The sequence below is a fragment of the Cucurbita pepo genome, chromosome LG03 (genome assembly GCF_002806865.2).
Source record: "Cucurbita pepo subsp. pepo cultivar mu-cu-16 chromosome LG03, ASM280686v2, whole genome shotgun sequence".
In the NCBI taxonomy this organism is placed as follows: domain Eukaryota; kingdom Viridiplantae; phylum Streptophyta; class Magnoliopsida; order Cucurbitales; family Cucurbitaceae; genus Cucurbita; species Cucurbita pepo.
Window position 1 is genome coordinate 6,719,934 of NC_036640.1, and position 15,878 is coordinate 6,735,811.

Sequence of the window (15,878 nt, forward strand, 5' to 3'; positions counted from 1 at the left end):
TTAATCTAAGGTCATTACTATACCTTGAAATGCGGAATTTACATTAAATGGGCCCTGATCATAAATGCGACTTACACTCGCCTTTTATTACCTCGTGAAAGAGAAAATGAATACAAGGGAAAGAAAGGAAAAAGAACAATATTGAAATAAAGGAAGAGGAACAAAATTGAAATGAATGTCTTACTCTACCCTTAGGTTTATCATGCAAATACAATTCAACTTAGGCTACGAAATGGAAAAACAACTACCCTATGCATGTGCCACGGTCCCGGGGTGTACGATGCCACCGTCAATGTCACATTGGTGCCTTGCTGTTATCTGAAAAAGTAAAGTAGCATGAGGCTTGAGTATTTCTAGAATACTCAGTAAGTGGCCCCCTATCGGGGTTATGCAATAAACACATGCAATGATATGATGGGACCTATCTTTCGTTTTGTTTTCCCTACGGTGTTGTCCTAACGGGTAAACTTTGGACGTGTACCATATACTCTACACACAGCCCATACGTGCGAGTATGGGTTCACCATCTAGTTCGCACACCGCTGGGCCACATTCCTTATCCAGTGGGCATACTCTGGGAGCCCCTTATGCCGAAACCCATTAGAACTAGTAACCGTCACGACAGGGCTATGCAAAGCATAACGGTCGTTGTTCTGCCATTAGATGTACGCGTCCGTACCCTCGTGATGGGATAGGGGTATCCCCCTAGATGCATGAACACACATAATGCATGAGGTTCCCATTACTTCTACATTTAACATTAATGAACATAACCCCCCTTGTCATGTTCCATGCTTACATGTCATTCTCATATTCAATTTACGTATCTTACATATTTCTATATTTTAAATTGCATTATCTACATGCTTAATTTAATTTTACTTTTAGTTTTATTTTCGTCACGGTTCGAGATTTGAAGCCTCGAAAATCACGTAACGAAAGACTCAATGACTCTTCGTCTAGCAAAAACCGTCTGTTGGACCAATCAACCTAGACCTCTGATACTAAGTTGAGTTCATAAATTTCTTGGCTAAATCCAGCATATGACGTGCTCAAAGAAAATTAAATTAATTAAGGGCACTTCACATTTCTTCCCCACCCTCTATAGTAAAAATAATTTTCCCAAACTCTATTAATCCGAGGTCGAATATTATAGCAATTTGGATGATCTGCCAAAACCTTCAAATTGGACAATGGAATCAAACTATTATCCCAATTCATAACCTTCAGATTTCGAAAATAAGAAGCTTTTTGGAATCCTTCGCCTGCGAAATGCCCACTCCCCATTTCTGTCGCCGTGTGAAATCCCCACGCCCTCGAATTCACTACCTCTCCGGCAAACTGTATCGTCGTTGCGTGGCTTTGAAGGTGAGTGAACAAAAACGCCGGCCAGTACTCGACCATCACACTCGACCCGAATTCCAACCACCAATTCCCATTCTTCGGATCCTTTNTACCTCTCCGGCAAACTGTATCGTCGTTGCGTGGCTTTGAAGGTGAGTGAACAAAAACGCCGGCCAGTACTCGACCATCACACTCGACCCGAATTCCAACCACCAATTCCCATTCTTCGGATCCTTTGAACAACCACAGACAACAACCCCCAATTAAAATTGGACTCACAATCTTCAAGAAAAGGCATGAAATTGAAATGGGTTACCTTCCAAACGAGTAAACTGATATCGAATTGGGCACCATTGTAGGAGGAAGTTGGAGCAATTGCAGCTCCAATGGCGATTCTACGGTTGGTTTGAACGAAGCCTAGACAGAGTAAATTGTAGCAGCCTGTTGCTTGATATGCGTCGGCCTGTTCATCCAAAAAGTTACGGTCATTTCATTTTCAATCTGATTTTGTTGCTAATTTTTATGTTTTAATATTCTTACTGTCCAATAAGTGAACAATCTTGGATTGTTGTCTCCATAAAGCTCTTGGTTAACCTGTAGAGAAAAGGTAGGCATATAATTGAAATTTGTATGGACTAGAAGATTGATTCGGTTTAGAAAGTTGCCTGCCACCCTGCTTCAATGGTGTTGAGATCATGTGGGAAAGAGTTTGGAAAGAGTTCGTGGAAGATTGTGAAGGGTGCCATGGTTGTTGCACGTGGCACAAAATCTAGAACCTTATACTGTAACGACTTGCACACGCCTTTTATTACCTCAGACAAAAATGATTACAACGGAAAAAAGAGAAAACATTATTGAAATAAAGAAAAAGTAACAAAACCCAAAATGAATGTTTTATTCTACCCTACGGTTTATTATGCAAATACATTTCATCCTATACTAACCTATACTAATGATGCAACCAAATTCAGCCTAGACTACGAAATGGAAAAAACAAACAACTACCCTATGCATGTGCCACGGTCCTGGGGTGTACGAACGCGTCATCGTTGTCACATGGGTGCCTTGCCCTTATCTGCATAAGTAAAGTAGCACGAGGCTTGAGTATTTCTAGAATACTCAGTAAGTGACCCCCTATCGGGGTTATGCGACAAACACATGCAATGAAATGATGAGACCTATCGTTTCGTTTTTCCTACAGTGTAATCCTAACAGATAATTGTGGTAGTGTACCATATACTCTACACGCAGCCCATACGTGCGAGTATGGGCTCACCAGCTAGTTCGCACACCGCTGGGCCACTGTCCCTAGCCGGTGGGCATGCTCTAGGAGCCCTTATATCGGGACTCATTAAAACTAGAACCGTCACGGCAGTGCTATGCAGGGCATAACGATCGTTGTCTTGCCATTGGATGTACGCGTCCGTACCCTCGTGATGGGATAGGTGTATCCCCCGAAATGCATGAACACACAATATGCATGAGGTCTAACTAGTCCTACAGTTATCATTAATGAACATAACCCTGTGTCACGTTGTCATGCTTACATGTCATTCTCATTCTCATTTCGTTACATATCATACATATTCCTAGGGGGTTATGTTTCATGCANGAGGTTATGTTTCCAGACAGTTTATCATATTTCATGTCATAGAATTCATGTTGTTTACATTCATATATTCCATACAATCATGCCATAATCGTTCAAGAACAACATAATGTCACATGCATTACATAACACATCAGACTAAACAGCATACATAGCATACATTCACGTTCACATGATTAAATTCTTAAGAGAAACAACCTATCATACGATTTAATGACACGTGCGAATCCACGGGCACATGCCAACAAACAACAAATAACTCGTAACCTATAACGAGTGAGCCACTTACATGGTAGGCCTTAGCCGAAGTACTCCCTAAAATATAAACGTAAGATCCTAGCTCCTCGTAAACGTTCTACGCTCCCATTGGTGGTTGGTTCCTATTGGATCATTCGACACCTTCGTTAGTATTTCACAAACATAATTAATTTTCAACTTGAATTTGTGAAATACGACCTTAAAATGATTTATTTTACCTTAAACGGGGCTGGAACTAAGTCCAGGAGGGTCAGAATGGTGACAAATGGGCCGAAAAATAGGTTTCCCGAGCCAAATAAGCCACCAAAGTCGAGAAGCTGCCGTCGAGCCGATTAAGCCACCGGAGCCAAGGGGTGTCGCGCTGCAAACTTGCCAAGTGGCACAATCAGAGGGCGACACGTGTGCAGCGGTCTTGGGTCGAGGCGCGGGTTTTTGGGTCGTTCACGGGTTATGGGCTGGCCTGAGCCAAAGGAACGTGTAGGTGGGCTGGGCTGTGCGTGTCGTGCGTTGGACTGGGCTTGCGGGTCTCAGGTCGATTGGCTTTTTTGCTTTCGAGTTGTGGCTGATGGGTTAGGCTGTAACTGGGCTTACGAGTTTGGGCTGAGGCGACTAGGCCACGGGAGTCGTCGGGTGTTGGGCTGACTTACGGTGGTTGGACTCGATTCGGGTCGCGAGGTTCGGCCCTCGGGTCAGACTTCGTCTTCTTTACTCAGTTGCCTGCGTTTATTTTTCGGCGATCTCTCTCTCTCCTCGTTAACGTCGTTTGATGTCCTTTTTCCTTTGTTCTCGAGTCTCTTTCTCCCCTTAATTCCGTTTTTGGTATTGGTTTGGTTCGTAGGCCTAACACTTCCGAATCTTGAAGGGTTTGGAAATCCAACGTTTCGTCTCCCTTGCCGACGGTGTACGACATGTAGGACTCATCTAAATCTACCCCTGATGAGTGTAAAAGGCTCTGGGATTACTTTTGTTGCGTAAAATGGAGGTTTATACGTCGATTTCGTAGGATTTGGCCTTGCCGGAGTTTCGTGGGATTTTCTCTGTCTTCTTCGTTTTTCCTTTTTTTTTTCTTCTTTGCAGGTGTCTTAGGGTGACTGGAGGTCAGGATCGAGTTTCCTTGGTGACCCAGACTTCGACGGCTCTTTGTGGGTCGTGTGCGAATGAAAACTCGCTGGAGTTTTTGGTCCTGCCGACGACTCTATTATTTATTTTTATTTTTTTTCAATCCGTTACATTACCTACCCTTAAAAAAAACTTTATTCCTCGAAAGTCTCAAACTCCTGGATCAACTCGGGATATTTTTCCTTTATTTCCACCTCCCGTTCCCACGTAGCTTCCTCGATTTGGTGGTTACGCCACAATACCTTGACGATACTATGTTTCTATTACGTAAGGCTTTCACTTCTCGAGCTAGGATTTTAATCGGTTTCTCCTGATAACTTCAATTTTTCTCGATTTCGAGAAGTTTATGTTGACTCTGGCAATTTGGGAGGAAAGCGTCGACAAAAAAACTGGCCAAAAGAAAATTTCTTTGAGGAAAAAATAACGGAAAGTAAAAGGAGAGAGATTTGCTGAAGACTCGATGATTTGATTTCCATTAAGTTTGAATAGTTTAAATAACAACTCTAATCCTAAAAATGGGAAGTAGTAGGCAAAAACTTGCGCTTAAAGTTGGCCAAAATGGCCAGCAAAAATTACACTCTTCCGTTCAACGGGGAGCGTTAATTCAGACTTTTGAAAAGTAAAAAAACCACTAACGAAATCTAAGGAAACCATAGCTTTTATTTAACAATCTCCTTCTAAAAGCTGTGGTATATCTACCTTATTATTTGAACTCCGATCTTTGAGCGTAGTTCTTCAAATTTTATCCGCGCCAGGGACTGGGTGAAAATATCTCCAAGTTGTTCCTCTGTTCGGATGAAATCAATCTTGATGAGCCCTCGATCTGCACATTCTCGGATGTAGTGGAATCTGATTTCTATGTGCTTGCTCCGGTCGTGCAGAACTGGATTATTGATCAGGGAGATCGTAGCTTTGTTGTCCACGTAGAGCATTGGTGGATCGCTTTCTCTTCCGATGAGTTCTTCCATCAGTCGCACAAGCCAGACCCCCTGTGTTGCTGCCGTCGAAGCGGCGATGTATTCTGCTTCGCTAGGAAGACAAAGCAACTACCTTTTGTTTTGTTGATTGCTAGCAGATCGCGCTACCTGAGAGAAATTAGATCATCCCGCTGGTGCTCTTACGATCATCAACGTCACCGGCCATGTCACTATCACTGTAGCCGACCAGCTCAAGCTTCGTCTTTCCTTTCCCTGCGTTGTATCTCACACCCCAGCCTCTGGTTCCAACCACATAGCGCAGGATGCGCTTGACAGCCATAAGATGCTCCTCCCGAGGTGCTTCCATGAATCTACTCACATATCCAATTGAGTAAGCAAGGTAAGGGCGTGTGTTTACCAGATAGCGCAGGCTCCCAACAATGCTGCGGTAATTGGTGGCATCGACTATCGTCGTAGTGCCGGCCTTCCTTAGCTGGAGTCGGGCCTCCATTGGCGTCCTTGTAGGGTTACTGTCTGCAAGCCCAGTTGTGTCCAGCAGCTTCTTTGCGTACGCACTTTGGCAGATGGTGATGCCGGTAGTACTCTGTTGCACTTCAATGCCGAGGTAGTAGCTGAGTACGCCGAGATCGCTCATCTTGAAGTTCTTTGACATCTCCCATGTCGCCTCCAGTGATTATGAGGTCGTCGACGTACACTCCCACAATTAGTCGCTGTGAATTGGGCTTGCTTGTCCAAAATGCGTTCGCTCAAACCGTCATCTCTTGACTTGCAATGAACATTTAAAACTAAGTTTGTTTGTTAATTGTAGATAGTCACTTGCCATTCGCTCCAAGGTTCTTGCCCTTTGCTCCCTATAGCTTGTATCTTGGATCCTGCAAAACGTGTATTAATAATAATATGCTTGATTCCAAAGCAAACAATAAGATAAACCATAGCTGATTAGAAGCTTCAATTTTTCTTTAGATACTCGAGGCTCTTTTGTTGATGCATAGACATTTGGGTTTTGGTTCATTATACAACAAAAAAAACTTGTGTTGAACCATCTCTTAATCCTCTTTTGGAAGGTTATTTAAGGTCATGCAAAAGATTAGATTAAATGCTAAGAATGTTTTGAGTTTGGATATCCAAATGTGTTGCATAAATATCAATTCTTTTTTATTTGCTATTTTTGATTGAGATGAAAAACAAAGCTGTGCTAATTTTAATTAAAAAAAATAAAGAAAACCACAAACGGACCCTTGGATTTTCTATACCGACCCTTGCATTTTCTATATTTTCTCTTTATTTAGCATAAATAATCTCAAGCACATTATGACATTAAGACAGTGTTATAAATGGTTCTCTAAACCATATTTATCATATTTTCTTCCCATTGAACCAGAAAAAAAATAGATAAGAATTTATCTTTTTGAGTTTGTTTTGAATAAACTTAAATAAAAAGGTAGTTCTTTTTCTTTTTTTTTTTTNTATTTTTAGGTTTTAATTTATTTTTGGTGTATAAACTTTCAAATACATTTCATTTTTGTGCTTGATATTTTTCTATAAGATCGAAATTATGATATTCAAATTCACATCAATATCTTATTCTTCCTTAACAAATTGAATATTTTGACAGGTGAGTATTTTTATATTAGTAAACTATTTATGAGTAATGTTGCAGCAAACACGTCACAGCTCTCGCACAAAAGAAAGGATTTGATGTGAAGTAAGGCGAAAGTGATGGTTTTGTCTAAGAAGTTCCATGGATGAATGAGCTCGTACACATTTGTTTGACCATTATACAAGGAAAAACCCTTCTTATCTGCACGCCAAATGCAGTGTCAATAGTTGCATCGTTCTTGAAGTCAAAGTTCATTCTCTGGCCAAAAAACCTCGAACGAAAGCTTCCCATAATTGCTGCTAAAGTCACACCAAAAAAATGTTGTTTGCCACAAATTCTCTCTGAATACCGAGCTGTATTCCTGTTTCAACGGAAGAATATGCTCTCCTAAATTGTGGGCACAAATTGAGATTGAAAAAATGAAAAAAAAAAATATAGAATGATAAGAGTTTATACAATTCCATAGTCAAAATGTTTAATTTAACAAACAAATATTTAATATCAATTTGTGTATAGCTCAACTAGGCCTTAAACCCTAAACCCTAAACCCTAAACCCTAAACTCTAAACCCTAAACAAAATATCTAACTATAATTTTTCTGTAGTCAAACTCAAATGTTTTATCAAAACTTGGTATTTTTTTTTCTTAATTTGAGATAGAAAATGAACTTTCATCTAGAACTTTTAAGGTTGGATATTATACTTTTCAAATTTATGGAGTTTTGAAATTCCACCGAAAGACTAAATTAATAAGAAACGATTTCATAAATTTAGAGATCCATCAAATAATATGGTCTGGTTGAATAGTTTGTCATGGTGCAACATCTTTATTTACCTAAATCGTTGTTTTCGACTTGCAATGGGCCAATAGAGGTACGTCTTGATAATTCAGAATCGTCACTTTCCAATGCGTTCCCGGTGGCATGAGTGCAAAACAAGTGAAAACATTAGAAGTTGATGCAAAAGTAATCAACAAAATCATATAGAGATTATTCATAGGCTTCATTTTTTATTGACTTCCAATTTGTTTGTGTTTCATTTTGGATCCTTTTGAACCATATATATATATATATATATATATATATAATCACGCTACAACAAATATTCATTTTTAACAACTTTTAAAGATCGACTTTTATGTTGAACGCTATTGAAAGGAAAGCGGAATAAACTGAATGGATATTGAGCGTGTTCGTTTGTTAGGTTACAGTTTATTTAGCATAACATCACACACAATGACCCAAAAACTTAGATTATGTTTTTTTTCTCTCCAACGCCAATCATAAACTTCTCCCAACTGCATTGCAATCGTCTCCTTCTCAAGTTCCTTCCATTTTTGTGCTTGAATTTATTAACAACCTTAGATGGCAACTTGGATATTTCATGGACATGCATGCACCTTTTTTTGTTAAAACATTTCGAATAATTGATAACTCAAATGTGCAATTGTAACGACCCTAAATTTCCACATACTCAGAGTCTTTACTAACATCTCATGATCATCTATAATGCGGAAATATAACTCTTACTGTAACGACCCAAAATTTTCTACTTAATTTGAAGTCGCTACTGTATACATACCATAAATATTGAATGCAGAAGACTTCATTTAAATTCCATAAAATATAATCTTTATCTTAAAACACAGCCACGGACTTACATGTTTCGAAAACATCTTCAAAACGACATAACAAAAGAGTAAATAAAATAAATAAGCGTTTATGTTAAAAACATCCTATTCTAGCCTAAGTCTAAGAAAATAAATACCACTATCCCATGCATGTGCTATGGTCTCAAGTTGCGATGCCGTCGTCAACCGTATAGGAATTCCTTGCCTTAACCTGAAAATTGTAGTAGCACATGACCTAAGTATTTAAAGAAATACTCATTAAGTGACCCTACTATTGGGGTTAAATGCAAGAACATGCAAATGCAATGACAGGACCCATCCTTTCAATCTATTTTCCTACGATACTGTNCATCCTTTCAATCTATTTTCCTACGATACTGTCCTAACGGGTAATTTAGACGTGTACCATATACTCTAATATATATATATATATATATATATATAATCACGCTACAACAAATATTCATTTTTAACAACTTTTAAAGATCGACTTTTATGTTGAACGCTATTGAAAGGAAAGCGGAATAAACTGAATGGATATTGAGCGTGTTCGTTTGTTAGGTTACAGTTTATTTAGCATAACATCACACACAATGACCCAAAAACTTAGATTATGTTTTTTTTCTCTCCAACGCCAATCATAAACTTCTCCCAACTGCATTGCAATCGTCTCCTTCTCAAGTTCCTTCCATTTTTGTGCTTGAATTTATTAACAACCTTAGATGGCAACTTGGATATTTCATGGACATGCATGCACCTTTTTTTGTTAAAACATTTCGAATAATTGATAACTCAAATGTGCAATTGTAACGACCCTAAATTTCCACATACTCAGAGTCTTTACTAACATCTCATGATCATCTATAATGCGGAAATATAACTCTTACTGTAACGACCCAAAATTTTCTACTTAATTTGAAGTCGCTACTGTATACATACCATAAATATTGAATGCAGAAGACTTCATTTAAATTCCATAAAATATAATCTTTATCTTAAAACACAGCCACGGACTTACATGTTTCGAAAACATCTTCAAAACGACATAACAAAAGAGTAAATAAAATAAATAAGCGTTTATGTTAAAAACATCCTATTCTAGCCTAAGTCTAAGAAAATAAATACCACTATCCCATGCATGTGCTATGGTCTCAAGTTGCGATGCCGTCGTCAACCGTATAGGAATTCCTTGCCTTAACCTGAAAATTGTAGTAGCACATGACCTAAGTATTTAAAGAAATACTCATTAAGTGACCCTACTATTGGGGTTAAATGCAAGAACATGCAAATGCAATGACAGGACCCATCCTTTCAATCTATTTTCCTACGATACTGTCCTAACGGGTAATTTAGACGTGTACCATATACTCTACACATAGCCCATACATGCGAGTATGGGCTCACTAGTCAGTTCGCACACCGCTGGGCCACTTTCCTTGTCAGGCGAGCATACTCTAGGAGCTCCTTAGGTCGGACACCCGTTAGAACAAGTAACCGTCACGACAGCGCTATGCAAAACATAACGATCATTGTCCTGCCATTGGATGTATGCGTCCGTACCCTCGTGATAGAATAGGGGTATCCCCCTAAATGCATGAGCACACATAATGCATGAGGTCCCCAATATTTCTACTTTTGTCATTAATGAAAGATATGAGAAATTATTATAATTTGTACCTATTGAATATAATATTATAACAAACAATAATTTGATTGAATGATGCAAGCAGCATGAAATATTAATAATATTGATATATTTCTAATTTAATTTTCATTACCCAATACAATTTAGAAACAATGAAAACATGAAATTCGATTTTTACTGAGGTCGTTTTAGAGTCGTATTTCACATTGTTAGTTGGATTATTAATTAAAATGTGAAATACTAACAAAAGATGAGGAACGGTGTGATAGGAAGCGAACTCCGACAACATTCGGAGTAGCTCACGAGGAACGGGAGCTTACGTTAATTAAATTAGGGAGTACTCCGGCTAAGGTCAACCAAGTAGGTGGCCTTACTATAGGATAGGCTAAAGATTGTTTGAATTATGATGATATATGAGTATGACGTTGTGTTGTGATGTATGTTAAATGTACGTAATTTATGTTTCGATGCATGACGTACATGTTATATTTGATGCACTTAATGATTTCTATAATGAGTATGATGTATGCATGACGATGTTATTAACATGATGATGTTTTCCATGTTGAGCATGCCTTGTGATGTCGTTTTCCATATTGCATCATGTCGTTAGATCTACATAGGACACAACCCTAAGAGTATGAAATAATATTATTGTAAATATCCACGAGCACATGTTACATAGTGTAATCAAGAGATGAGACTAGAGGGTTCTTTCAGAAGAGATGCATTATTGGAATTAGAGGGATCTCATGCATATTGTATGTTCATAAGCATAGGGCTACTTCCCCTAGAGATGATGAGTGCGGACGCGCACCATATGATGAGCGCGAATGCGCACAGGTGCGAATGCACACAGATGAGAGTGTTCATGAGGCGCATGATACTATGGGGTTCTACTGACCTCTGGACGTCGCTACAGATTAGCTTGACCAGAGGGTCCAGGGGGCGTGCAAGCGCCCTAGGGATTCACACTCGCATGTGTGAGTCGTGTGTAGGGAAGTACTACACATCCAATTTGTCCGAGACTGGAGGCCACCCTTAAGATGATTAGAGATAGGTCCCTAATTCATGATTGCATGTGTTTGCATTTGATGGTGTTAATATAACACATGCGGAAGCAATTTGGATCTTAGGCACTTTTAGAACATCAATTATAGTAAATAACTAGCATGTTCATAAGTATTAAAACTTAATGAGTTTAGATACTAACCTTTTGTAGTTCAAACTCCTTTTTCCTCACGAACCGGTTTCGAACCACCACTAGTGTCTTCTCCACTATCCTCCGGCCTTAGAACGGGATTGTGGAATCCGGTGAGTGACTAAACTTGGGAGGGATTTTGTATATGTGAAGAGAGTGTTTGTGAGAGGTTTTTCTCAAGGTTTTTCACCAAGAAGAAGAAGACCTTCCATGTACCATGATCACTCTATTTAAAGAGTCATGTTTGCATGTTAATGCAAATTTGAGTTCACCAAATTTTGACACTCAAAATTCCACTCAAATGTTTGGGATTATGTGGCAAGCATGCATGTTTGAGTTAACCAAATTTTGACACTCAAAATTCCACTCAAACTTGTGGGGTTTATTTGGCAAACATGCAAGTTTGGTTAAACCAAATTTTGACACCTCAAAATTCCACTAACATGGATTTTTCCATTAAATGAAGTCAACATTTTGACTTTCTTCATTTTAATTCAACAATTAATTTGAATAATGAATTTCAAATTAAAGTAACATTAAATGATTAATTAAACTATTTAATTAATATTTAATATTAATTCAAATGCCAATCCCAATCAATTCCGACACATAATTGATTAAGATATTTAAATCTTATTTAAATATCTCAGATTCTCTCTTTTTGTTTAATTCGTAAATAAAACAAAAATGCGGTTAAATATATCGTATATATGTAGCGCATATTCCCTAATTTGAATTCGAACACTTCGAACTCACTCGTCACACTGTTCTATGGTTTAGTCCGATATGAGCTAGCAGAGGGACCTAATGGACCTATAGATCATGGGCTCCAACGATCCAAGATTAACCGGTTAAACTCATTAACCTTGTTAACCAACATTCGTTAACTACTAGGACACTCCACTATAGCCTAGTAGTTGCACTCCCCTCACTATAGATATATTTCTGTCCATTTGATATAACCATGATTAGTAAGTCGATCCTTCACAGGTTGTTCGTAACTAGAGCTGGGTCAATTTACCGTTTTACCCCTAAAGTTACTTCTTGTTCCTTATGTCTCACTGATCCTCTAATGAACAATTGGTTTGTGGTCCAACCAGTAAACCGAATCCCTCTCAGGCCAATGAGAGGGTGGGGCCCCTTGTTCAAGACCTGGAGTCAGTGCTTAAGGGAACTACCTTTCTTCTATCCCTAAAAGTGGGTAGGAGTGAATTCCGTCTTGCACCCCACGTCCCCAGCCATTCACCCAGTCTTACCCCTGAAATGGGAGGCCTATTGAGTCGGCGAACTAGAGCCACTCTCACCCATGCAAATCTAAGGATAATTCCGAATAAACAGGAGTTCATGGTTAGCTCAGGATTAAAACCGAGTTACCTAGGTTATCGAATGAAAAGAAAATCAGTCTCAACAGTAAACGACTTTATAAAGTGAGAGTGGTTTTCTTCATGGTCCGATCTTATGCAATACTCATTGCATAGGACGCCCCCACTCACATGTCTCCACATGCACAATTTAGTGATCACATTGTTTATATCATATACAAAAGTGGGCCGCATCCATAGTGTCCCCAGAATAAGGTACTCAGCCTTATCCTTATACTATAGATCATTTTGACTATATACTTGAACTTGATCCACTCTTATGTCTCTACATATAGTTCAAGTAATCATACTATAGCCAGAGTGTTCTTAGTTTATTGGATTTAGATTAATGATCGTAAAGTTCACTTTATTCAATAACAATCTTTACTGAATAAATAACAATAATAACTTTATTGAAAATATATGTTTTTGTTTACAAACTATGAGTGTTAAGACATAAAACCCAATAGCATTAGCATAGTCCCTATAGTTGGGTCACTTAGTGAGTATGTGTGCCACCTTGTTTTTCAGGTAAAGGCAAGGCACCCATGTACAGTTGACGGCGGCATCGCAATCAGAGACTGTGGCGCGTCATATTTAAAATTCTTAGTCTTGGTTAGGATAGGGTGTTTGCATTTCATTTATTTGAATTATTTAATTTGTAATTGTTTTATCTTATTTTGAACTCCAGCATTATGTTTGAAACACGCAAGTCCGGCAGTGTTTTCTAATGTTTTAACGTATTTTGAAGTTTAAATTTTTTCGCTAATAAAGATGAGTATTCTTAGATTTATATTCTGCATTAGAGATGAGCATGAGATGTTACTGGCAACTCTAGATATGTAAAAATTTAGGGTCGTTATAGGTGTATAATTCAAACATCCCCGAAGGTATATTTTTCAAGTAAAATCCATCATCAAACGCTGCCCAAATGCAGTTTTTAAAGTCACACCGTGGAGAAAGCCAATACTATTTCCCGGGCCAAAATCCTCAAATGAAGTATGTCCATGCAAACCATTAAAATTGCACCAAAAGAAAGTCATACACCAAAAGTTCATTTTAAAGCTCTAGTTGAATTGGGCTTGCTTGTCCAAAACGCGTTTGCTCGAACTGTCATCTCTTGACTTGCAATGAACATTTAAAACTGAGTTTGTTTGATAATTGGAGATAGTCACTTGCCATTCGCTCCCTGGTTCTTTCCCTTTGCTCCCTATCGCTTATATCTTAGATCCTGCAAAACGTGTATTAATAATAATATGCTTGATTCCAAAGTAAAGAATCAGATAAACAGTAGCGAGTTAGAAGATTAAAAACAAAATGTAGTGACTATAATTTCTCTTTAGTCAAACTCAAATATTTTATTAACAAAAAAAAACAAAAACAAAAATTAACCACAGTATGGAGCTTGTAATTAGACTCTTAAAGATAAAAAACGAAATATGTGACTATAATTTTCCTGCAGTTAAAAAATATTTTATCAAAACTTGAATTTTTTTTTTCATAAATTTAGATAGAAAATGAACTTCATCTAGAATTTTTAAGGTTGGATATTATACTTTTCAAATTTATGGAGTTTTGAAATTTACCGAAGACTAAATTTGTAATAGTCCAAAAAAAAAAATAAATAAATAAATAAACAAATAAAAAAATTTAAAAAAAATACTTTAAATAATAATTATAATAATAATTCATAAATAAATAACTAGAAGGGATTAGTTAAAAAATAAAATAAAACTTACCCACCTCTCTCCACTAATCTCTCATCCAAATCTCATCCACTCTCTCCAATCCAACCCGCCGAACAATATTGTTAGTAAAAAAAGTAAACAGAAAGATGTCAGATTTGAGAAAAAAAAATAAAATGGCTTTTAAGGAGCAGATTTAGAAATTTTGATTTTTTATTACGGTAAAATTCTATCTGAGATTTCTTTTTTGTTTAGAGTTATGGTTATAAGAAATTAATTTAAGATCAAATCTACTTTCCTTTATCCCATATTTTGCCAGTAATAATCAAATTTCATTTTCACTTATCCAATTAATTAGATTTTTTATGATCAAATCTACTTTCCTTTATCCAATATATTTACCAGATCATATAATAATCAAATCTCATTTTCACTTATCCAATTAATTAGATTTTTTATGGCAAAATCTTATCTCAGATTTTGATCTGTTATTACAGTGAAATACTATCTCATATTTCCTTTTTGTTTATAGTTATTGTTATAAAAAATTAATTTAGGATCCTATCTACTTTCTTTTATCCAATATTTTACCAAATTATGTAATAATCAAATCTCATTTTCACTTATCTAATTAATTAGATTTTCGTTTGTAGTTCTACTAATTAGGCAAACAATCAATTAAAATTGGCCAATAATATTTCTTTAGAAAATAAATACTGAGTAGGAGTAATGTTGTTTAAGGAATAAAAAACTATTTATAAAATCAGAAGTGAAGAGGGAAGATTGAGGAAAAATTTGGCGGACAGAATTTAAAAACAAAATCCAAATATGAGAAGACAAGAAACTCTGTTCAATTTTGTCCAGTAACAATATATTCTCTACAAAGTAATAAAAGAAAATAAGATATTTAATAAAAATAGCATTATATATATATATATATATATACACACAACATTTCAAGACTTTTAACCATGGACCAAAGTGTTGGGCTTATGTTCTACAACTCATAGTTGGTAAACAAAAACATATTTTGTTTTAAATAAAGTTATTATTGATGTTTATTCAGTAAAGATTGTTATTGAATAAAGTGAATGTTACGATCATTAATCTAAATTCATGAAACTAAGAACACTCTGGCTATAGTATGATTACTTGAACTATATGTAGAGACATAAGTGTGGATCAAGTTCAAGTATATTGTCAAAATGATCTATAGTACAGGGATAAGGTTGAGTACTTTATTCTGGGGACACTATGGATGCGGCCCACTTTTGTATATGATATAAATAATGTGATCACTAAATTGTACATGTGGAGACATGTGAGTGGGGGTGTCGTATGCAATGAGTATTGCATAAGATCGAACCATGAAGAAAACCACTCTCACTTTATAATCCCGTTTACTGTTGAGACGGATTTTTTCATTCGATGATCTAGGTAACTCGATCTTAATCCTGAGCTACCTATGAACTCCTGTTTATTCGGAACT

General features: G+C 37.0%; 1 protein-coding gene across 1 annotated transcript; it reads right to left on the reverse strand.

Moving 5' to 3' along the window:
* Positions 1-1,071: 1,071 nt before the first annotated feature.
* LOC111789723 lies at positions 1,072-5,758 on the reverse strand. The gene is made up of 4 exons (XM_023670395.1): positions 5,666-5,758; positions 1,885-1,938; positions 1,696-1,807; positions 1,072-1,577 (listed from the first exon to the last, which is right to left on the reverse strand). Exons 1-4 carry the CDS (start codon positions 5,756-5,758, stop codon positions 1,072-1,074), a joined length of 765 nt encoding a protein of 254 aa, XP_023526163.1.
* Between the last annotated feature and the right edge of the window lie 10,120 nt (positions 5,759-15,878).